Source organism: Penicillium citrinum (genome assembly GCF_028827155.1).
Source record: "Penicillium citrinum strain IBT 23319 chromosome Unknown utg000002l:1.0-3833315.0:1.0-3834789.0, whole genome shotgun sequence".
NCBI classification, from domain to species: domain Eukaryota; kingdom Fungi; phylum Ascomycota; class Eurotiomycetes; order Eurotiales; family Aspergillaceae; genus Penicillium; species Penicillium citrinum.
Window position 1 is genome coordinate 1,638,577 of NW_026622687.1, and position 23,356 is coordinate 1,661,932.

Genomic DNA, 23,356 nt, shown 5'->3' on the forward strand with positions numbered 1-23,356 from the left:
AAACCTTCTGCGTCAAGTCCAACCCTCGTAATAGTCCTTAAATGACATCATCCATATCACGACTATCTAGACCCGATTCTCAAGATCTCATCTTATGAACGTGAGTCTGATAAAATTACGATAGCCGCCAATTTCAATGTGCGCATCTAGCTGCGACCCGATGATCAGACAATCACATACATCCGGGTTTGAACCTAACGAAATGTGACAAATTAGATTAGTTAGAAACCGTCAACAACGAATGAATGCTATGACCATTTTCGGAAAGATGAGTCTATGAGTACTGTGCGAGTCGAGCAGCTCTTATTCTCTCAGACAGATCACCATGCCTCAACCATCTACAAAATGAAAGAGCAATGATAAAGCAGCAGACTGAAACATGCTGGCAATCAAATTCATGAAACAAAATGTCATACAACACGATCATATCAAACAAGGCAAGGGGCCAATGAGCCAGATTCTACCATTCAAAAGCTCAAAACATGAAAAGACACTGGAGTGTCACGATGGCTTCGTGTCTAAATGAACGCCTATACTGGTGTGAATTCGAAGCAAAACCAAACTCTTTGAATATCAATACTAATCAATTATCATTCATCTACCTTGAAGTCGTTCACGAAATCATTCTGTACAACGATGAGCCAAATCGAACCAATGGCACAGACGAAACTGATCAAGTGATGAGATGGGCCGTAAGTATAGTTTGAATCCGAGCTGGAAGAGATGAATTACCATGATTATCTCGAGTTGACCAACAATATCGCTCACAAGTCCATAAGTTTAATATATACCAGCACCAGTAGTTGAAATTTTAAGTACCCGAAGCATCTATGCTTGTAATTATGATAACTTGAGCATAAGACTTAACTCGTAACTGCTACCAGTAATATTATATTAACACCAAGACAAAATATAAAATATTCAAGCAAAAACCCACAAATCAAGAGAAAACACATAACATCTATTCCATAAGCCCCATTTCCAATAAATCACAACACAGTCAGACTGTAAAGCCAAATTTCCTCATCGGTACTCTACCAAGACCATTCCATAAATCATACAAGCATTCCCCGGTAAACATCTCGATACAATGGAATGAATTCATATTAGTCTGACTCGTATACCTTATGATAGGACATGGCTCGAAATAAGGAAATAAAAATATAGTGCGGATGCTAGAACAAATTATCCATTACAAGGTTGTAATTTAGACATATGTCTGCATAGCTCATTCTACCACTTCCAAGGTTCCTATAGTAGACATTAATCGTAAACCATGATCCACCTCAATCTATCTTAATCCAAATACTGGACCAAAATGCTACAAAGTTCACTTCGTAGATTCTATACTTACCGTACATTATCCGAGTAAGTATCCACGGCTGTTCCAGCACGGCTGGTATAGATACATCCATCAAACTTGTTTAGTAGACTGGAGGAAAAATGATTGGCCATCACTATTGCTATTGACAGCCAAAGAAGTACTTATATTTCGGGTCCGGAATTAAAAAGCACTGTTTTCAATGCTAGTGGTAGTACTGTCGTGGAAGTTCATGTTGAAGTTAGGAACATTGCTTCTACTATAAGGTATTGAATAATCTGGATATAATACTATTCTTACCACTTGTCACCATTACACTACTACTGTGCCCTATCTATCTACCATGAATACGAAATCACCGAAGTTACGAAAGAAGAGTATACTTAATACCCAGAGTCATACTACGTATTATCTATAAGTGTAAAGTATGTAGAGTACAATGCAAATACCATTGGGTATGGGTATCAGACTAATTTCCATTCTCCCCAATCACACTTAATCACCTAAACAATAGCAGTCTGATTATAATCCAAATCACAAGCATGCGGATGTTGAAGACAATACTTCGGCATTAGCGCAGTAGCCATAACACCATTCGCAACAAGGTATTCACGGAAATTCAACAAACGCTGCGTAAGCATGGTAGTCCTCTTCCTACCCTTCTCATCCCGATTTCCAGACCAAACAAGTTCACCCAAAGCCGAAGCACGAGGCCAAAATGACGCAGAGATAGTAACATCATCAACCTGTTCCGACCAAAGTGGAGCCTCAGCACCGAGAATATGACTAGCTTGAGCTGTTGTAAGGTTGGTCGTGAAATCATAGTCGTAGATTCGTTGCCAGGTTTTATAAGGTGCGCACCAGGAACCGCCTGCGCCGCCGTAATTGAAGTTCGGTGTACTGGGGTCTGGATTGGACATCACGTTGTATTGGGGGTCATTTGTGACGAACCCGCCCTTTCCACAGTCTAGATAGAGGAAATCTGCCGAGGAAACAATTACATCGTAACCGTGGGCGGTTAGATTGTTGATGTTACCGAGACCGTTGTTCCAGCTTTGTAGGACGATATCTTTGGGAACGGTGTGCGCGGCTTCGGTTGAGAGAAAGATATCTTCCCACATCATCAAACGACGGTTTTCACCTGCTTCACGGAAAATAGGGATGGCTTTGTCGACCCAGACCTGGGCTAAATCGTTATATGTGCGTGATGGATCCTCCGCAAACCACTTCGTGACGTGTTTACTGAAATTATAACAGTTAGGCTGGAGTTCGTCCGCACCAACATGGAACCAATTATCGGTGAAGATCCCTGAAAGCTCATGGTACACGTTACGAACAACGTCGTAGGTCTTGTTATAGATGATATCCAATTGACCAGGGTTCGGCTCAACAGCCGTATGCTGAGCCCAATTATCATTCGACCACCAAGAATTTCCACACGCGACAATTTCCGGATCAACTTGTTTCCAGCCCGACGAGGAATGACCGGGCATATCGACTTCCGGAATGACACGAACAGCACGAGCACGGGCGTAGGCGATAACGCGTCGGATATCGGATTCTGTATAGACTTCACGCGGGGAGTAAGCATCCTTCACCATCTCGGGGTAAGTGTGCATTTGAATAGGCCATGACTGGGCATCATCGATATGCCAGTGCAACACGTTCAGCTTGGACAGTGCCATGCCATCGATTTGTTCGAGGATCTTCGGGATAGAAATGAAGTTTCGACCGCTGTCTAGCATGATACCACGGTACGGGTAAAGTGGTGCATCTTGAATTTGTACCGGCTGCTCCAGAATCAAACCTCCCTGACCATCCGAAATAATCAACTGCTGCAGAGTGGTAAATGCGTGCATCGCGCCCCAGACTGTTTTAGCCTTGATATTCACCCGACCCGATGTCTTCGTGACTTCCAAGGAATATGACTCATCGACACCATGTTGTAAATCGGCCGCACTATCATGAATCGTAAGGTGGACTGACTGAATTGCCTTGGAGGCTTCGGCGTTGTCACGTTTCGCTTTCGGGGTCGTGGTGGGAAAGGGGTCGAAGTGTGGGATCGGGGCTTCTGTGGCGGCGGGAACCCAGTGTAAGGTAGTAATGGCGGACCAAGCGCGTTCCCATGCGTTCTTCAGGTCTTGGTGGGAGTCCAGGTGACCAGAGGTGTGTAAGGAGAGTTCCTTAACGGGGATAGGACCACTGGAACCCCAAGTGATGTTGCGGGGCGCGGGGAGTGGATTCACATTCACGGCGGAGGCTGCGGTGAGCAAAGCCACCACACCGAAGAGGGTGAAGTGCATGGCGAGGACAATGGCGAGAGTCAAGAGAAGAAGAAAGGAGAGGAGTGGTAAGAGTGTAGGTGATATACTAAGAGGAGTGATAAGATTTATGGGGCAAACACGCATGCCGATCGAAGTTGAAGAAAGATCGGCAGTAAACAAATCCCTGGATGTTTCATATTTCTGTTACATCAAATAGTTAGTACATAAATACATTCAATACATGAGAATACAGTTAACATTTAGTATATTTCTATGATAATATAAGTATATCCAAGTATTGAACATAGTAGTCGAAGGACTAGTAATAGTACACTAGTATAGCAGTGTCGTAGAACAAATACTACATGAACACGAAGTAGTAACTAACTACTAACTACTTCGTATACAATAGTGTATTGTTACATTAAGTTATACTCTCTCCAATACAGTACATACTATAGTATAGTATAGGAACTATAGTATCCTGTGGTATACTTATCATAGCAGATAGTATAGAGCAGATAGTATATTAATGACAAGGTAGCACTCTAGGAGTGCATGGTTAGAAGTAAGTAGTGAATAGTAGAGTAGTATATCTTGGATAGCGCACTGTAGTATTGCATAACTAGTTCTTCTCCAAACTCCTCTCCAACTCAACTCCCTCACGATACTCTTCTTCAATAGCTGCTGCATCCACCGCAGATGGCATCACACACGGACGGCGAGGTAATCCACCATATCCATAATACGACTGAAGAGCACTCTTAACTGCCACAAATCCCCCATGAATAGCCGCCCAGTCCGTCCGAGCTATCACAGCCTGGACCTTCTGCGCCTCAGCAATCTTTCCAGCTTGATACAACTCCATCACCCTCACACAAGCCCGAGGAATAATATTTCCAGTCCCTCCAATAATCCCGGCACCACCCGCAATCAAAGTCTGAAGCGTAAAATCCACCGATCCGCCAAAAGTCAAGAAATCACCCTTAACCCCCGCCGCAATTCTCGCCAATTTCCCCGTATTCCCACAAGTCAACTTACATCCAATGATATTAGGATGTTGACTCAACGCAATGATATCATCGGATGAAAGATCCAATCCTGAAGATGCACCGGGGAAATTATAAATGAGGACCGGAATCGGAGATGCATCCGCCACAGCACGGAAATGAGCATGCATAGCTTCGGTATTCACCAGCGCCTTGTAGTAACTGGGTGGTAAAATGAGAACTGCGTCTGCACCGGCGGTCGCAGAATCCTGACATAATTGAATGGTTTCACGTGTGGAGGCTGCGCCACATCCTGCAATTACAGGCATGGAAGTATACCCCGCGGCATCGACGGCGCGACGGGTGGCGGCGGTAATAGCTTTACGCTCATCCCGATCTAAATGGACAGCTTCACCGTTACTACCCTGAGTGACGAGGCCGGTGACACCACTTTTAGCGAGGTAGACGGCGTGTTTTTCGACTGTGGGAAGGTCGATTTCTTCATTTGGTTGGAAGAATGCTACGGTAGGTACGTAGAAACCGTGGGGGAGGGAATTGCGTTTGATAGTTCCGTTGGCCATTTTCGTGTTCTTGGAAGGAAGGAAGAGAGAAGAGTAGAAAAAGGAGGAGGATGTAGAGAGAAGAAGAAAAAGAAAGAGAAAGAAAAAAAAGAGTGGAATTGAGTCGAATGAGGGGAAGAACTAAATAACCTCATCACCCCCACGTTCCGCCCCCCCCACTGTCGATCGAATGGGCAGGTCATCCGGTGGAGAGTTAGAATGATCCCGCGGGGGGGAAATTCAGTAATGTTCGGGGTATATGATTGCAAGTGACTATGATTACTATTTCCTTATCATACTCGTAGTAATAATCATACTGCATGCTAGTGGTTAGCGGGGAGTTGTATATAGCTAGCCCCCCCCCGTATGTAGTCCCCCACGTTATACTAATCCTCCGGTGCGGGGATGCATATTCGATTCTCATACTTCATTAATAGAATGCAGTGGAGGGGAAGTATTTCTATTTGAGTCTTGGAGTACTATTATATCAAATATACCCCTAAACTACTACGCTACTTTACCACAATACGAAATGACATTGAATTCCACGCCCAAAATGCTAGGCATTCATTGTGCCAAGACGTTAGTAATCTGAACATCACGTGGCTATATCCATTTTTATCCATTGCCCCCGCGGAGTCTTTCCTCAAATCAATCACTTTACAATCCATTAGGGCATTCTAGATCACATCGTCCATAGTTGCAGAGGGTAATTGTTTAGAAGAGAAGCATTGGCTGATCCAAAGACATGATTGGATGTGATGATGGGCTGAACACCAGAACGATCTTACCAGATTTGTCGAGGCAGCCTGGGTAATTTAACTCATTATATTAATCATTCATGTTGACCAACCAGTCAATTTCACAGGTTCTATTGGCGCTGAGCGGAATGGGTGATTGTAGTATCTCGAGGAGTTGAAGCTGACAGTGAAATAACGGTGGACTATTCGAATCTTTATGGAAAGAGTTGAAGAACTGTCTTTCTTGCGACTCCATTACTATAAATGTGCTCATATTGAAATAGGCTGTCGATTTCCCCATCAGGGCGACAGGGGACATGAAACACCGCGAAAAGTAGTTTTTTGAATCAAGTACTATGTAGCTATGACATGATAGAAGAAGGGAACTTTGCCGTAAAGCCAACACTTTCCAATTAATACCTATCTATTCCAAATTAAGTTTTTTACCAATGACCCAGTTAATCAACACAGGCCCCAAGACTCCATAATTCTGTCTCTCACCATCCGCAAAAGTCGGGGCCATCATTGACAACGGCATTCCTATAGCCAGAAGTTTGTCTGCATCCGCCCTGAGACGATTATACAAAGTCGTGGTGACCTCGATCTTGATAAAATTTTCTTTTCCTCGCGAAATGAAGTCACTGATATCCATCTTTGAATTGTCCGCGGGGTAAGTTGGCAGGAGATTCCCATTGACCCAGACACGCATTGTATTAAAGATGGGACCAACGGAAAGATATGCTCCAATATCTGGGATATCTGGGACTTTGAATGATGTCGTGTAAGTTCCCACTCCACTGACATTTTCCAGTGTCTTGATGAGATTTTTCCAGGGCTTCAAAGGTTGACCTTGGAATTTATGCAAAGTGACCAAGGTTTCAATGGACGATGTATTCTTCGCATCGCCGTGCCAGTCCTCAATTTCGATTTCCCAAATAGACAGATTGGTAGCTTTTGGAACTGTAACGTTGAAGTTATGAGCTTTTCCATTGTCGAGAACAACCTTGGCGTGCCCCTTAAGATTGACCATAATCTGTTCGTCATGTATGTACTTTACCTCTTCAACAGCACCTGTGACATCCGTGACCCATGTGTTACTTTCCATTTCCGAAGCTGTAAAGGCGAGAATCATTGTTTCACCCGGATTCAGAACCAGTGGAATTCGGATCCCAGATCCTGTAAGTTGATAAGTGGCAAGCGGAGTAACCTCGCCGTTCCATGCATTGAGTAAGAATGGCTTCATGTCTTTCGGGACAGAGAACTCGGCAACAAAACTTGCAGTGGTATTCCCGTCATTGTACAGCCAGAAATATCTTGTTCTGGTCGCTGGATCGACCCGCTGTACTGAATATACTGAATCTGTGGGCCCAGCAAAAGAAACCCTCGGTTTTGGGACAGGAGTTTTGGCAGCTGGCTTGTGGAACTGATATGATGAATTGTTTTTCCGTGTTTGAGCAGCCCATCAAATGCTGGGGATTTGTGCTTTCCCAGCCCTTTTGATGAAATATACCCTGGGCCTCCAACAAAGATCACGACGAGACCAGCTCTGTCAAACTCCTTGATCTTCGACAATGTTTTGTCACTGATGGTCATGTTGCTCAAGAAGATAAGGGCTTGATATCCGGGCCCATCTGATGCAAGGATGCCTTCAGTCACAAAGGAAGTAGGAAGATACAGATTATCTGGCCCAACAAAGTTATATGTGAAGCCTATGAGCAGCTTTCAGTATCGCCTAGAGATACAATGCCATTTAATATGATTCGGGGTCATACCTTCTCGCTGAAGATTATCAGAGTCGTAAATAACGGATGATTCCCACAAGGTTCTTGAATCAAAGAACGCCAGATCGACTCGCGGTAATCCTGATTTCAGAACATGCTGTGTTCTCCCCATGAACTCAATTATATCGCTCATATGTTTCCATGCGGGCTGTATTCTATTCCAAACGTCGGTAGTCTGGTAGCCGAATGGTTGATAGCCCGGCCAAGAGGTATTAGCATATGCCCCGCTGTATGCCATTCCATGTAGAACCATCATTGTCAGTCCTCCTGCATAAGACTTTTTGACTGATTTGAGTAGCTCAGGGATGGTTTGGCTGTAAGACGGCTTGAACTCTGCGCCACATTCTGAAGAGATATCACTCTTCTTTGCTAGCTGTGCGGGCCCAGATAGGGTACGATACGCGTCTATGACGTCGGAAAATCCAAGCGACTCCCCTTCCGGGGCATCGACTGACGGGATCTCATTCAGCTGAGAGCGTTAGAAGATATGGTAAGATTGACCTGGATGCGCCACGTACAAAGCTGAGAGGTTGATTATAGGACGGTTGAGCGGAATACTGAATCCCAAGGCTATGCGCCCATTCCGTGTGGTACTGGAGGTATTCTCGATAACATCGACTGAGAGTTTGCCTGAACTTTACACTGTGAATACTTGAACCATCCTTTGTATATTCTCCATAAGAATATTCTTCGGTGTAGGGTGATGATGCGGCGTCGAAAGAATTCTCTTTGCTGAAGAGAAGAGGAAGGTACTTGACGAGGCTATACCCATGAGTGGACTGGAAACGTTCCAGAAAACCATGTGTCCACGGTAGTGCAAAGAGAAGCTCCATACTGTCCTCCCAAGCTGAAAGTGATAAGAATTAGTCAGATGCACTTCCCAATCAAGATCTGGACGTACCGTATCTGCCATTTGATTTCAAATTATCCCTTGTACTTTCGTTGTTCAAGACGGAATTTTCGAAAGACTGAGTATGTACCTCGGCTCCCAATCTGCTGAAATGATCCACAACGTAAGATCCCTTTTCTAAAGGAGTCGTCCCGTTCTCACCATTGAAGCAGGATATTTGATTTGTGTGACCTTCCCAGAAAGTGAACAGCTTCCACTTGCCATTTCCACTGGGAATTTCCCATTCGAGTTTTTCGTTGTGCACAAGATGAGTCAAGTTGATTATGGATGCTTCATCGAGGTACACCAACTTGGGATGAGCGATTGATTCATTTAATGCTTGTTCTTTCAACAGTTAGTAACGTGTTCGGATTTTGTGTGTACATGAGCCTACCAGGCAATATCTTGCCGGCTAAGACTGCTTTAAGTTGGCCTTTTTCAGGGCTTGTCAACCCGTGCATAAAGCCCCCTCCAGACCGTAAGGTTCCTGTGAGGTTTTGCGGCCCAGGAAGAGGCCCGGAAAAGGTAGTACCGGATTTCAACGTTTCGACCCCAAGTTGCTAAAGGCATTGATGAGAAGCATGCTCAGTCCTATGGGTTGTTGATTGTTCTCACCAACTGAACAGCGAGACCGTCGGTCCCTGGTTTAATAGGAGATCCCTGCCCTTGATTGGCACCAAGGCTAAAGTCGAAGAGCAATTCATTATCGACGGCCGCTTGGAGAGCCTGGCTAAAAACGTGCTGAAAAGCCTCCATACCAAAACCAAATTGAGTCCAGTCCGTAGGGGTCTGGGAGTTGGTAGGATTGCCGTAGAAGTAGAAGGGAAGTAGTTCAAGACCGCCAGAGCCGACGGCAGCGAGGTCGAAGATATCACGCCGGACATCTTGAGGAGATACGCTGGCATCCGGAATCCTATAATAAATCAGCAATGCTAATATCTGTATACGTGCTAGAAAAAGCAGATAATCACCAATAACGGAATTTGGGACGAGATTCTACTGGTGGCGATTTGAAACCATTGTCTGGGAAGGTTAGTCCAAATGCCCCGGCAAAAGTCCACGCAAAGACAAAATATTGCAAGATCATCTCTGCGACATTTAAAGAGCTTGAGCGGCCTAAAATAGATAGGTCGTGATTCTGACCTGTCCCTTTATATCCCAATGTTGTCTGGTAGTAATTATTACAATCGGACTATAGGGGATCAGTATGTCATAAAATTGAAACGCCAGAATACGCCGTATTCACGATGTAGATCAATATTTTCTAGAAAAAGTGGGAATGGGGAGACACGATCCGAGGGCGCAAAAGTGGAATTGAGTCCTCATTACGAAGTTCATTGGCTTGCCATAGCCGGGACAATCTGTTTCAAATTGTGTCTACCGTATTCGTATACAACGCAAAGCTGAAGATCCGCAATCCTCCATCAACGCTTTTGGACTTCCTTTTGATCTAGAGGCAAAGAGGGACCTATTTGTCTTCGCTAGGTACTCACTGGCCCTCAAATCCTTCACTCTGTCACAACGAGCACGTTTCCGAATTCCGCTTATAGTCGCTATACAAGTTTAAAGATAAATAGAAGACACCTTCTGGCCCACGCAGACTATCTAAATGTAGTGAAGTCAAGTATAAAACCATGATTCGCATACCAATTCGCGTTCATGTCTCTATATAGTCAGATAGACAGAAGACACCAAAATTGGAAGTACGTGGCCAGAGCTATCCCCTCAATTTGCGGTCTATTCTCGAAAGTCATTTCGCATTCTCGTATTCATCCTAGTGCCCTCATTCTCCGATACTTAGGGTTACTGGAGGTCCACCATAGCTCCAGGGGCTCCATTTGAATCTACACCAGGAGTAATGAGTCTCAATAGCGTGATTCATGTTGCTAAATATCCAGCACAGCACTTATTCATAACCCGACCAAAAGCCGCAACTCTTCTGATTGTCTGAGTATGCCAACTTGCGATGTAATCTATAAATTTTTGCAATCAATTCTATTCTCGCGCGTACTCATTTACGTATAGTGGCAGAAGAAGTCAGGGCGTGAAATAAAAATACTTCAGTATCCACAAGCACTAGGCATCCACTCCGTGTCTTGTTTTTTCCCAAACTATTTTACTAGTAAGTCTCCAGTGTTTGCTATCTACCTACAAAGCACCGCGACCTCATTGGGGTATAAATGTCCTCTGTCGCTCCTACGTTGAGGCTATATCGATACAGCTTACACCCTAACAGCCTCTCACCATGACGAACAATGATTCAAAGAATGATAATGGAATCTACGAATACAAGCCGAGCCAAATCGCAGCAATTGTCTTTGCTGCCCTTTTTTGGAATCAGCGCCTTATATCACCTCTGGGTGATGATAAGGGAAAAAACTTGGTTCTACATTTCATTCAATGTTGGGGCCTTCAGTGCGTCATCTTCCTGTTATTTCTGTTTCACAACTGACTGTTATCAGTGATGGCTGTTGGATACATCGCTCGTTATATCTCCGCGAAATCGCCCCTCGAACTCGGTCCATACATCATACAATCACTCTTCATCATCCTACCACCATCACTATATGCCGCAACAATCTACATGATCTATGGTCGTATAGTGATATTCGTGAACTCGCCTGACGCTAGCATGATTCGACCTAATCGGATAACAAAAATATTCGTTTGTGGTGACGTTGTTTCGTTTTTCATGCAAGCCGGTGGCGGTGGCATGATGGCCCAGGCGAACATGGCAAAACTGGGACAGAAAATTATGCTTATTGGACTGTTCGCTCAGCTTATTATGTTCAGTTTCTTCCTGACAATTGCCCTGGTCTTTTGGAAACGTATGCAATCTTCTGCTAAACTATACACTGTTCCGCAACATGGAAAACACACATGGAAGTCTATGATGAAGCTTCTATTCTCAGCAGCCACAGTGATCATTTTGAGATGCATCTACCGCATTATCGAGTTTGCTCAGGGGAATGATGGATATCTTGCAAGTCATGAGATATTCATGTATATCCTTGACGCCGTACCCATGCTGTTCGTTCAGATAATGTTTCATTTTGTGCATGCGGGGGATGTTTTTCCTGCCGATTTTGTCACATCGAAGCTTCAGGATAACGGGAGCTTTGTAAACCTCCGTGAAGGACTTCAGGGTTCTGGTGACTTTAGATAACCTTTCGTTTTGTCATTCTGGATACTTATCATTTTGCAAATGCTGTATGCTATCTGATAATTGACTGCCAAAACCTGGCAGCCAAAAATTGATCAATTGCTTCCTCACGAAGACTGAACAGACCAACTACCTAGACGGGTCCTTATTGTATAAGTCAAAGAAACAAGCGAGTCTACATTTTTGAATGCATAAGTGACGAGCCCGGTGCTTGGTGACCTTGCGCTAAGCCTACACCGGTTTTAAGGCCACCGAGTATGTGCTTACAAGATTCAGGGGTATTTTGGACCGGCCTGCATACAGATGTAGAGTAGAAATGCATAGTTCTGATTTTGCAGAGCATATCAAATAGCCCAATACCGGAATTCCTTGACGTGCAAGATTACCGACTGAAAAGACCCACCTGATATCCGATTTTTTAATTTGTTCATCTAGCCGTATTCTCGCATTTTCGTATTGCCGCTTCTCGTATTCTCGTATCTCCGTATTTTCCAATTCTCGAAGTGTTCCACGCTTAACTTTATTCGGCGTGCCTAAGCCCGGCCTGTTGTAAATCCTGTCGATACTCCTGGTAAATCTATCGAGAGGAGAATTTTATTCGATGTTCTTTTTCATCATATATGAACTGATGCCCTTCGATTGTCACTGCTCGATCAACTTTGAATTCGTCTGCACGGCTACTCAGACTTATTACTCTCAGCCACCAAGTGAAAGTCTAGATAGTCGAATTTTATACTTACACCGGCTTGCTTTGCCACGCTTGAATCGCAAAAAACGTACCTATATCCGGCCCAGGTACTACTATGCAAAGATTTTCCCTGGCATTTCTTCCACGAAATGCCCATACCTTCCAGACGGACTGAACTTTTCCTTGTTCTGTATTTGTTACGAAGAGCGCTATCTCTATATGGTTGTGTTTGTGGGTGCATTAATGGTTGCACCAACTGTGACTACTTTTTGGGCACGAATGGAGATCATGTTAGAGAAGATCATGTTAGAGCGCATGGAGGGATGGAAAGGTTGGCTTGGAGATTATAATAGGGACAGAGAAGCATCATTTAACGCTGGTATCTTACACACCAACAACATATTCGGAATAGAGGCATTGTAGACTAAATCCATTTTCTAACTTATTTACCAGTATCCTTTCCCCTGCTATAACTTTTTGTACAATGCGCGCCCACTCGACTGGCTACTATGTTGAGTCAATTGCATCGCGGCTTGGCATTTTGGAGAAGCCATAGAGGACCAGCTTAGTCTAATGCGCGCATAAATACTCCAGAGAGATTTCTCATACGTCCGGATATGCTAAGTTTGACTTTAATTCCTTGTCTTCTTTTATACTACAAGGAAGTATTCAAAGTTCAGGCTACGATTTTGTTCGAACTCGAAACTGGTAATATCACCAATCAGATCTAAATAAAGCTTCTTTATCCTCGAACTACCCATGTCAACCACAAGGAATAGAAGTATTCTTGACGCAGTCGGAAACACACCATGTGTCGAGCTGCGTCATGTTATTCCACAAGGATGCGCTCGTGTGTTCGTCAAACTCGAAGGCTTGAATCCCACAGGATCATATAAAGACCGCATGGCGAAATCTGTCATTGAAGAAGCTGAACGACGAGGAGATCTAAAACAAGGCATGACAATCGTTGAAGCTACCGGTGGCAGCACTGGCTCTTCTCTTGCATTTATCTGCGCTATCATGGGATACAAATTTCTCGTCGTATCATCAGATGCATTTGCTGAAGAGAAACTGAAGACGATGTCTGCGTTTGGAGCGACCGTTGATATCGTCCATAGTCCCAGCGGGAAAATCACTCCTGATCTGATTCCTTCTATGCGTCAACGAGCGACAGAACTTTCCCAGGGAGATGATTTTTATTATGCCGATCAATTTAGCAACCCAGATGTCCTTGTTGGATATGAGGGACTGGGCCGTGAACTTTTGGAACAAATTCCCGAGGGAATTGATGCATTCTGTGGTGCTGTTGGAGGTGCAGGGATGATTATGGGCGTGGCACAGGTCTTGAAGAACAACCTTCCAAATTGTGATATCAATGTTTTGGAACCGGCCTCAGCTCCTGCTCTCACTAAAGGTCACGGTGGTCTACACTCAGTGGAAGGAATTGGAATTGGATTTCTGCCGCCACTTCTAAACGGAGAGCTGTATGATCATACACTTGCGATTGAAGAATCTGAAGGTCGTGTGATGGCCCGACGTCTGGCGAAGGAAGAGGGTATTTTAGCGGGAACTTCCACTGGTCTCAATGTAGTGGCTGCTATTGAACTAGCTAGACAACTGGGGCCTGGGAAGGTTGTGGCTACCGTTGCTTGTGATACTGGTCTGAAATATGTCCGAGGTGACCTCTATACAGTGGCGTGAAGAGCGACCATGTTTCATATATCTAGATTGATAGACTACTTTTTGTCTGGCGGCGACCCACAGGACATCAAATTCATAATACTGGGTTCAAGGTTGGACCTTCATGATACTTTCGTCTCTTGGGGAAGGATTTCTCCTAAGTCTCAGCATATCAAAGTTCGATTGATACAAACTGGTGAATAGATACTCTGAATCCATCTTTTCACGAATACTTTCCTTTTTACGCTCACCGAAATTCCTGTTGTATAACCATGGTTTTCTATTATGCTTTCCGAGCATGATTAATATTCTCACCTAAATCGACTATTTTCAAAGAGAGCATAGCCAATTTCCAGTGCCTCGTACATCTGCATTTTTCTCCAAAATGCCAAGACGCGAATTTACTGAAGCTGACCCACTACACCTTAATGGGAACGAAATATTGTCGGTATAGATATCTTCAAGTCCGTACAGAGTACAGGGGTGGGAGCTTTTTGGTGATCTCTTTGGTGTTTGCTGCAGTCAATGAGTTGATATCGAATGGGTCGAAAGTACTTATCCACTGTTATAATCAGAGCTTAAGGTAAGCTCTGATTATGGTACTTCTGCTGAGCTGATTCTGTACATCAAGAAAGAAATTTCTCTTTTATGTCCAGAGAAAGAAGAATATCGGATTACCCATGAGGGTGAAGGCATCCCTTGTTAGATCTGGGGTCTTTATAGGAATCAATGAAGTGGTGTTCAAATTTAAGGCTTCTTCCATAAAGAGCCAATAGACTAGCGCAAAAGATAACTGAGAGTAATAGAAGAGGTTCCTTTGATCTTTCAATTCGTGTCAATTCATAATATTGGGGTCAAAATTTGCAATAACTCAAGTATGGTATGTGAGCCCTAAACTTCCACCTATCATCCATGATAAATGGCTTGTTTAATGAACAGAGTTATCCTTATTAAAGGACATCCAGACTCGACAAACCGAATATGAGATCTGGTAATACGGTGTTTTTACAGCTTAAAGAGCTCCAAGCTGTTTCTAGTACCATGTAATGCAAAAGAAATGATCAAAATGATACAACAGTGCTAGTTCCACTTCTAGTGGCTAAAGCAGGATCCTGAAACATCTAATATATATATATGTGTCCATATTTGTAAATACAGGATACTAGAGCTAATAGCTTCTCCGCTAAAGATCATTATAACAGATGGGAGAATCCTCCATCGCCGAAGGGCATTTCTAAAGCAATGCATGTGATGCATTGCTTTCTAGTATGTAGATATATTCCAATATATCGTGGGCCACCGAGAATCGCGGCGGGACTGTAGATTGATTGTATACTGGAGTACATCTTTACATCTTTAATACAATAACAATGTACTACTATATTTGCTTAACACAATACAAGTATACTATAGGCAGTATCTATCATACTATTATATTATGTTATATTAGTATATTATGTTCTATGATTTCAAGTGATATTGGTTAATATATAGTAATACAAGTCATTCTGCTGGAAAAAGAGGAGATCCGCCAAGAATCTCCGCATCGCGAAAACCGTGTCAACCTCAAGTCCATCAGAACTTCATATCAGAACTGACTAGTTCCTGACTTCTTGGCCTCTTCAACACTTGAACAATCTTCCTACTAGATGCTCCACTCACTCGCATCTGCCACACTATGAACTACCGATAACTCGTCCCCGCAAATGGCCCTTCTGTCGCGCCCCCTTCGCGGGACTGTGCGACGGACCCCCGACGACCACTCCGACGACGGGCCTCCTCCCATGAAGAGACAGCGCGTTCAACAGGAGATTGGTCATCGCCGTCGCCTGAGTTCTCCCGACTGCCTCGATACAACCACTCCCGACCACAACTCCCCTCATGGTAATCCACGCCTCAATCCTTCAAAGATTGCGCGCCCGTGGACCGCCACCCGTCGCGCTCGTCGTCTATCAAACTCCTCTGCCGACAGCATTGCGTCAACGTCTCACTTTCACACCGCCGGAAATCCTCGCGTGAATGGAAACGGTCTCGCCAAGACCCCACGCGCCTTTCATGACCGAGCTGGTCCCTCTGGGGGCGCCTCCTCCGTCCTGCTGCGCAATATGCGCGAGTCTCCTGATCCACTGGATACCATCTCACCTACTCCCATAGATCACCCCAAGAAAACTACCCCAAAAGTGCCTGCCGTTCTACGGGAGCTTGATATACAGCCGGTCAATACACCTACCACTTCCCACGCACAAATTGGCCGAGGGGATGATGTCGATCAGAAGGAGGGGCAGCGTGATGCTACAGAGAACAAGGACGCGTCACGAGCAACCAGGAATACTGCAGATGCAGGGACTCGGTCTCAGAACCAAAGTGAGACGAGAGTTGGACAGGACCAAGACCCGTTGGCGCGAACGGGGACAGAAAGACGGTCTTTACGCTCCACTGATACAGGCTCGCGGAGTAAGAGTGAGCTTGCTCAATACTTCTATAACTATGAGCAAATCATTAGTCTGGATGCTCCAAAGCCTGGTAAGTCTCGAGCTCACTTTGATACCTTCTTTCTACATTACTAATGTGAAGTAAACAGTCGAGTCCCTTAATGGTAATACAACCCTCGTCTTGATAGACGACCTCTCCGCACCTTTACCCCTACCCACCACGCCCGACCCCTCACCATTCGGAAACCCATTACAAAACCTTCATCGATGCACAGTAATTGAACTGCCCAACTCTGCATTACGTGCTCCTGCCGTGGACCCATTGAATGAAGATCTATACTTCCGTGCACACCGCAAGTTCGAACGCCAGGAGAAACAACTACGAAACATTGAGCGAGATCGTGCGCAGCATGAGAAACAACAACTTGATCGACTTCTCGAAGATCTCCGCGGACAAGACTGGCTTCGTGTGATGGGATTGACCGGAGTTCACGAGAATGAAAAGAGTCTGTACGAACCCAAGCGCCAGATCCTCATCCAGGAACTGGTGGCTCTAGTCAAAAAGTTCCAAACATGGAAGGATGAGGAAAGACGTCGCAAAACGGCCAAAGATAAGCCGTTGCCTATTGCTGAAGCACCAGAGTCTCAGCCTCAGTCTCAGTCACAATCACATTCGCAACATCAACATCAACCTCAACCGCAATCACAACAACCACGGCCGCGCCAACGTCCCCAAAAGAAACCTCAAATACCTGCAGAGATTAGTGATGAAGGTTCACCTTTAACTGATACACCTAGTACCCCACCAGACCCCCACGACGTGGACGCACTCGCCGCGAGACAATTACATCAAGAAGCACGATCTGCCTCCGCAGCAAAACATCGTAAATCCATCTCAGAACCTCGCAAACAAACCAAAACCAGCAACGACGAGCATCCCAAGCCCGTAAAACAAGCTCTCAACACGAAAGACCCTTCAAAGCGTCAAAAGACTCTCCTCGACATGAATTTTATATCCTCTCCAAACCAAACTCCTCTACCCCCTCCACCACCCCCACCACCTCCACCCCCAGAAAAACCCTTCACATCCTTCTTCCAAGATCGCACAGCTCGAGATTCGGCCGTTGCCGTGATCGATGGGATACCGCATAGTCGGACCCAATCAATTCTCGCATTTGGTCATCCGATTCCGGGGGCCGAGGAGCAAGATTTCGAACCTCCACCTGAAATCTTGACGGAGGAGGCGATCTACTCGTCACGACGGCAGATGCGTCGACTGAAGCGGCAAAGTCGTGGATAGCTTCATATCCCTTGTCTTTATGTTCTGTCCGGCTGTTTGTGGTAGCATCGACTTATCATCTTCGCCTTGTACGATCTTTGTATGATAGCATTATGGCGCTCTGGATATCGCATGTTTGATTCTGCTCTTGTCAATTGCGGGCTTGTGTGCTCTTTTACTGGTTTCCTGGCGCGGTGTTGTGGATTGATGGGATGGGATGGGATATTGAATTATCGTATAGGTAATAGCAAAGAAATAATTGTCAATTACCCTAAACTTGAAGATATACTACGAAAAACCTCTCTTTAATAGAAACCTGAAGTTAAATTCCACTAAATATTGAACTATCCACATCTAAAATCAATCATTTATCTCTCATGAGGATAAACTCTATCTTTTCCAGGAGTATAATCAACAATAGGCCACTCAAGACGTTCAATCAACAAATTCCCATCCTCATCCTCTTCAATATCCAACTCCAAATCCGGTTTAGGTCCTCGTCTCAAACACTGAAGACACTCACACCCATCAAAAGCAAGATTCAGTTTCCCCCATGTATCAACTAACCCATCAATTTCACCCCCCAACTCACCTTCAAAATCTACACCTAATGGAGACCAAGGCATATCAAAAGCAAGAACCTCATTATCACAATGTTTAGCTAATCGATCAAGTCCTTCTTCAGCCTTATCAAGAGTAATTCTTCCAACATGCGTACTCAACACCGCAATCATAAGAACGAATCTGGAAATCATCCTCTTTTTGATCCCTACTTGTTGCAAATCACTCTCCATACCCAGGATCAAGATGAAATGTTGCAGGGTTTCTCTGATTAGTTTACAGCGTTCTGGGAAACAAGTTGGGACATTGCAGCGTCGATATTCCTCTTCGTATGTGGCGTGGTGTTGGAGTGTTTCGAGCGATGAAAGGGTTTCGTTGAGGCTTTGGACTGCTTGGGGGATGTTGGGATTAGATTCATCGAGGAGGGAACTTATTTCTTCGAGGGATTCGTAGGCTCTTTTACGGATTGAGTGGAATTTTTCCCGGCCGTGTTTGAGCATCTTGATAACTAGGGAGTTGATTGTTTTCTTTTTCTTTCTGTTTTCCTGTGATATACTATCTCGCTAGTTATTGTATCCTTTCTTTGGTCTGCTGTCGATGTATTCTGGATGGTTGGATGTATTGGATTAGTTCTGATGGTTATATCTAGGGAAGTTTCCAGTATTTATGCTATTTCCACCGAGGTGTCTCGAATTTAGTTTAGATATTTGAGACTAGCAACTTGGTCTATTTTAGGTATTCGTTGATAAAAATCCTCGACAAGGACCTTGAACAATACGCTTTAGTAAATGGTTACAATTGTTTAGAAAGGTCAACGAGTTCGGGGGTAGACAAAGGTCTGAAACCAAATTCTTCATACTCGGGTTATAGAAGACAGTATGGTGAATTGTTATTTACAAGTATAGCAGTGCCAGAGACAATATTTATTTCGGGTTATACATTGTCAAAGGTCAAAGGGATTGTTTTGCTTTGTTCTTGTTATAGCCTTCTCAAATAAGCCCAGGGAGCCATATTTAGCTTATTTGACGTGTTATAACAAAGGGAGAGCCCTCGGACAATGTCTATGGAATAATGTTCTATTTAGAAATTTGTCTGGTTGATCTCTTTCAGCCTTATTTCATAGCCTGTCCGAGTCTTTCACATTGGAGTTCTAAAGCAACGCTCTGCAACAAGCCCTATGTAGCGGATATCTCATGCAAGGTCTTGGCTTTCCCTTTCGGCCTTTGTGCCCGCATGTATAAATTGCCAAATTGAGGTTTTCTTTGTAGCAATTCAGATTTATTGAACTCCAATTCGTGGCTATAAAATTATTTTCTTCAAGTTTGACCATAACAGTTACAGGCAACGCCTTGTTGAATGTAAACCTGGCCTTAGCCCTTCACAGAAAGACTATAGTTAGGGCTATCCGAGACTATTGAGGTATTACCAATGGCTGGTAATGGATTGTTCGCAAAACATACGGGGACTTGGTATTTTGGGCGATGGCACTATTTACTACCCATTGATACCAATTTGCACACATCTGCCCTCTGTTAGGGATAACTTAACGGCCATCTTACGAGGCTGTTATATACACCCTACACAGAATTGTATCACCGCAACCTAAACCCTTTCTGTCCACCATACCAGTACTCCATTAATTGATGACTGGGTTCTAGCAGGTGAGTTTGTTGGCCTAGGCCAACCATCAGCGTTTCTCTAGACTTAGATACCTGGAGAAAGACTGTCTTCCAAAGTGGTCCAGTCTGAACGACCAAAAAAGCTTTCCAAAAGCTGGAGAGCACGAGAGGGGCCCATGATGAGTTCATTTGCCCTAGGACTGCTGGGTGGCAATGGTGGAATGCTTGTATTTCTAGGGCGTAGCGTCCACAGGCAAGCAACCACGCGAGTCCAGTCGAAGGGCAATGCCATTGCAATAATCCGCTCTTGCTCGACATGATAATCCAATAGTGCTACTGCATGAAGGCGAGCCAAGTCTTCCACGTCCACATACCACATGCCACCTGTCTTCATTTTAAGTGGACCGCTGAACAGACATACTCAGAAAAAGGAGAGGTGGAGGAAGCACTTACGTGTCAGAACCTTGAGAATGGTGGAATCACCCTCCAATACACGCGCTAGAAATGCTATGGTCGAGCCTCGGACGTTTGGGTGAGAAACGGGTCCGAACTGTAAAACATCAAGCTTAGCATTCCAGTTAAAAGGTACGGTGGGAGTTACTAAGGGGAAGGAGGGCTCACTGTCATGGACTGCAGCACGGTGTTCAAAGTAAAAGAAGGCTCATTCTCCTGGATCCATTTACATGTCTGTCGTTCACTTTCCATGAAAATTCTCTTATCTGAAGCATTTTATTCGCCTGAATCAGAAAATGGACCATAATGGCTACCCATGACTCTTCATACCGGGCGGGACTCTACGATATTGGGTTCGCCCAGGAAGACACCTTTGCATCAGATGGAGCTGTGTATTGGGAGGCTTACAGAGAGATCCGCACCAACGCTCCTCGCCATAACAGTCCATACTTTTTTTGGACGTGGGACTGGTACGGGCCGAATTATTCACGGCCTGCTTGACCGTTCGAAGAATGAGAAAAGCAGTGACGGGTCTCGCTTCTTAGGCATTGACAACTCGCCGCACATGCAGGAGCGAGCTCGAGCGGCCGTGGCATCAGCAGATCAAGGCCATATTTCCTATCAGCTTGCATCGGCCTTAGATTTGAAACCTGCGGTTAGTGATTCCTCCGTCGATCTCCTCCTGATGGCGGTCGGAACAATCAGTCATTTTTTGTAACCTGGGGGTTATGAATTACATGGGGACCCATTGGGCACATATTACCGAATGCACAAGTCTACATTAGAGCCACTCAGAAGGATCGGGCATGGGACGAACCCAAAAACTACATCAACTTTCATGAGGGTTCTGGTAAGTATCTATTGTAGATTATCGAGAAAGTCTGTATCAGTTTGTATTATTGGATCGAAACTCAGTTCCCAGCTCGAGGTGAGACAATCGAGCCTTGTTGCTGGATTCGCCAGTGGATGACTCTAATCCTTCGGGCTTCGGCCATGCCATATACAACCATAAAATTCGAATTTTATCACATTCGGAGACGATTGACTGAGCCCCAAGCCTGGAAATGGTTTGTAACTTCTCTCAATCATGGCAATACATTGCAACGAGCCGTATTTGTAAGAATTTTATTTCAACAAGAGTGATATCATTAGCCATTAAATGTCCTTTTCCAGTTCTTTCATCCGTGACTCATAAACTCTTCCATCCTTAATGACACATAGGATAGTCTCCTCTGACCTGTCAAGAATCGTAATGTCTTGGAGCGGGTTTTGATCAAGGACCAAAAGGTCCGCCGCAAATCCCTCACGAATTTGACCAAGCCGATGCTCCTGCATCACCAGACGAGCTGCATTGATAGTTGCACTTTGTAGAATTTGCAGAGGAGCTAGGACCCTACTACGAACAGAAAACTCTTTGCTTTGTGCAAAGTGCATCGGCCCAAGGAGATCACTGCCAAAGCAAACCGTCACACCACAATCAGCCGCCATTTTCATTGCTTTCAGTCCCTTCTCAAGAACTTCATCGTTTTTCGCAGCTCCATCGGCTGGCAAGAAATTCATTTGCTTGGACATGACATGCGCAATTAGCGTCGGGGTAAGGAAGACACCCTTCTCAGCCATCAATTTCGCTGTCTCCAAATCGATCAAGTTACCATGCTCAATTCCTCGCACTCCTAGATTGATAGCTTGCTGAATAGCTTGAGGAGTATAGCTATGACTTGTCACGTAAGTACCAGCATTTTTCGCAACGGTAACAATAGCCTTGATCTCTTCATCCGAAAATTGTACATGCTCAATTCGATCCGTCGGACTTGCAACACCTCCACCACCCATTATTTTGATAAAATCCGCCCCCTTCCGAAGCTCGTCGCGAGCAAACTTGTAGCATTCTGCAGGTCCATCGACAATACGACTAATTCCCGAAACAGAACCACCACAGCATAGCTGATCGTCGTGGGGCCCCCCGCATATCACCATGACCTCCGGTCTGCGAGAGTGCAAATCCAGCAATGAACATCCGGGGTCCCGGAAGAACCCCCTCTTCAACAGCTTCTTTCATTGCTAGACTGGCGCCCCCGCAGTCTCGAATTGACGTGAAGCCGCGACTTAGCATGGTTTTCAGGACATGAGGCTGGCGCAGAAGGCTAATACGCTCTGTCATGTCTTTGTAGGCTCGTAGGTCTGCCTCGCCTGGAACTACAGCAATGTGCACATGACAGTCGATCAGGCCTGGACACAAATACTTGCCGCTCAGATCCACAATATCTTCCTCCGGCAGATCCTCCTTCAAAGCCCTCGATCCATTGGTGTCAACAGCAATAATTTCTCCACCTGATATTTTCACGGATGCGTTCGAAATCAAGTCTCCATGGACGGGATCGATGATAATTGCGTTCACAAATAGTCGTGTTTTCTGGGGTTGGAGTTTCCAGGGCTTGATGACTCGGGAGAGGTCCATCCTGATTAGAGTACTCCAAGTACTTCGGAATCAAATCTAAATGAAAATAACTTTCAGGATTCTGCTTTTGGTTGGTGGCTCGTTTGAGGGAGACTTCTGCTGAAATGATTTTCGGGCCTGAAAAAAACTTCAGCGTCCGCTGTTAGCTATTTGAAGCGAAGACGACCCCACTGTTTCTGTTTGAAATAGGACCTCGGTTAGTTGATTTTGAAATACTTCTAACGACTAGTCCCTCGCCTATTCAAGAAGAGCCTGAGAAGCTGATTGAAGATCCGACATATATAACGGGGATCTAGGTGGAGAGCCCCTTGCCGATATGGCCAATCACCATAAGTGGAACCTGGTTATCCTCGAGTTGATTGGCTATATCGGCAAGAGTATGTCTGATAGTTGATCTAGTTTATTACTCCTTATACTCTTCCCCGCGTTTTGTTCCTTGATAGCTGGAATAACAGCATGGTACTCGTTAATGCTGACGA

The 23,356-nt window shown here is 44.7% G+C and overlaps 10 protein-coding genes across 10 annotated transcripts; 4 read left to right on the forward strand and 6 right to left on the reverse strand.

The window, feature by feature from the left end:
- Window positions 1-1,824: 1,824 nt before the first annotated feature.
- N7469_002422 (beta-N-acetylhexosaminidase) lies at window positions 1,825-3,624 on the reverse strand (the record flags this gene model as incomplete). The annotated part of the gene is made up of 1 exon (XM_056641342.1): window positions 1,825-3,624. The coding sequence occupies one exon, from the start codon at window positions 3,622-3,624 to the stop codon at window positions 1,825-1,827; it is 1,800 nt and encodes a 599-aa protein (XP_056503836.1).
- Window positions 3,625-4,210: 586 nt separating this feature from the next.
- N7469_002423 (dihydrodipicolinate synthase family protein) lies at window positions 4,211-5,155 on the reverse strand (the record flags this gene model as incomplete). The annotated part of the gene is made up of 1 exon (XM_056641343.1): window positions 4,211-5,155. The coding sequence occupies one exon, from the start codon at window positions 5,153-5,155 to the stop codon at window positions 4,211-4,213; it is 945 nt and encodes a 314-aa protein (XP_056503837.1).
- Window positions 5,156-6,298: 1,143 nt separating this feature from the next.
- On the reverse strand, window positions 6,299-9,736 carry N7469_002424 (uncharacterized protein; the record flags this gene model as incomplete). Its single annotated transcript, XM_056641344.1, has 8 exons — window positions 6,299-7,297; window positions 7,399-7,583; window positions 7,647-8,124; window positions 8,174-8,502; window positions 8,557-8,889; window positions 8,939-9,104; window positions 9,160-9,457; window positions 9,516-9,736. Coding segments are annotated over 8 exons (3,009 nt in total), but the record flags the coding sequence as incomplete, so codon positions are not given.
- Window positions 9,737-11,008: 1,272 nt separating this feature from the next.
- Window positions 11,009-11,710, forward strand: N7469_002425 (RTA1 domain-containing protein; the record flags this gene model as incomplete). The annotated part of the gene is made up of 1 exon (XM_056641345.1): window positions 11,009-11,710. The coding sequence occupies one exon, from the start codon at window positions 11,009-11,011 to the stop codon at window positions 11,708-11,710; it is 702 nt and encodes a 233-aa protein (XP_056503839.1).
- A 1,444-nt stretch (window positions 11,711-13,154) lies between these two features.
- Window positions 13,155-14,096, forward strand: N7469_002426 (PLP-dependent cysteine synthase family protein; the record flags this gene model as incomplete). Its single annotated transcript, XM_056641346.1, has 1 exon — window positions 13,155-14,096. One exon carries the CDS (start codon window positions 13,155-13,157, stop codon window positions 14,094-14,096), a length of 942 nt encoding a protein of 313 aa, XP_056503840.1.
- A 1,685-nt stretch (window positions 14,097-15,781) lies between these two features.
- N7469_002427 (acetyltransferase SAS4-like domain-containing protein) lies at window positions 15,782-17,807 on the forward strand (the record flags this gene model as incomplete). Its single annotated transcript, XM_056641347.1, has 2 exons — window positions 15,782-16,598; window positions 16,657-17,807. The coding sequence occupies 2 exons, from the start codon at window positions 15,782-15,784 to the stop codon at window positions 17,805-17,807; spliced, it is 1,968 nt and encodes a 655-aa protein (XP_056503841.1).
- Window positions 17,808-18,154: 347 nt separating this feature from the next.
- Window positions 18,155-18,847, reverse strand: N7469_002428 (uncharacterized protein; the record flags this gene model as incomplete). Its single annotated transcript, XM_056641348.1, has 1 exon — window positions 18,155-18,847. The coding sequence occupies one exon, from the start codon at window positions 18,845-18,847 to the stop codon at window positions 18,155-18,157; it is 693 nt and encodes a 230-aa protein (XP_056503842.1).
- Window positions 18,848-20,051: 1,204 nt separating this feature from the next.
- On the reverse strand, window positions 20,052-20,360 carry N7469_002429 (uncharacterized protein; the record flags this gene model as incomplete). The annotated part of the gene is made up of 1 exon (XM_056641349.1): window positions 20,052-20,360. The coding sequence occupies one exon, from the start codon at window positions 20,358-20,360 to the stop codon at window positions 20,052-20,054; it is 309 nt and encodes a 102-aa protein (XP_056503843.1).
- A 375-nt stretch (window positions 20,361-20,735) lies between these two features.
- N7469_002430 (class I SAM-dependent methyltransferase) lies at window positions 20,736-21,137 on the forward strand (the record flags this gene model as incomplete). The annotated part of the gene is made up of 2 exons (XM_056641350.1): window positions 20,736-20,772; window positions 20,863-21,137. The coding sequence occupies 2 exons, from the start codon at window positions 20,736-20,738 to the stop codon at window positions 21,135-21,137; spliced, it is 312 nt and encodes a 103-aa protein (XP_056503844.1).
- A 437-nt stretch (window positions 21,138-21,574) lies between these two features.
- Window positions 21,575-22,877, reverse strand: N7469_002431 (metal-dependent hydrolase family protein; the record flags this gene model as incomplete). The annotated part of the gene is made up of 2 exons (XM_056641351.1): window positions 21,575-22,308; window positions 22,394-22,877. 2 exons carry the CDS (start codon window positions 22,875-22,877, stop codon window positions 21,575-21,577), a joined length of 1,218 nt encoding a protein of 405 aa, XP_056503845.1.
- Window positions 22,878-23,356: the final 479 nt, after the last annotated feature.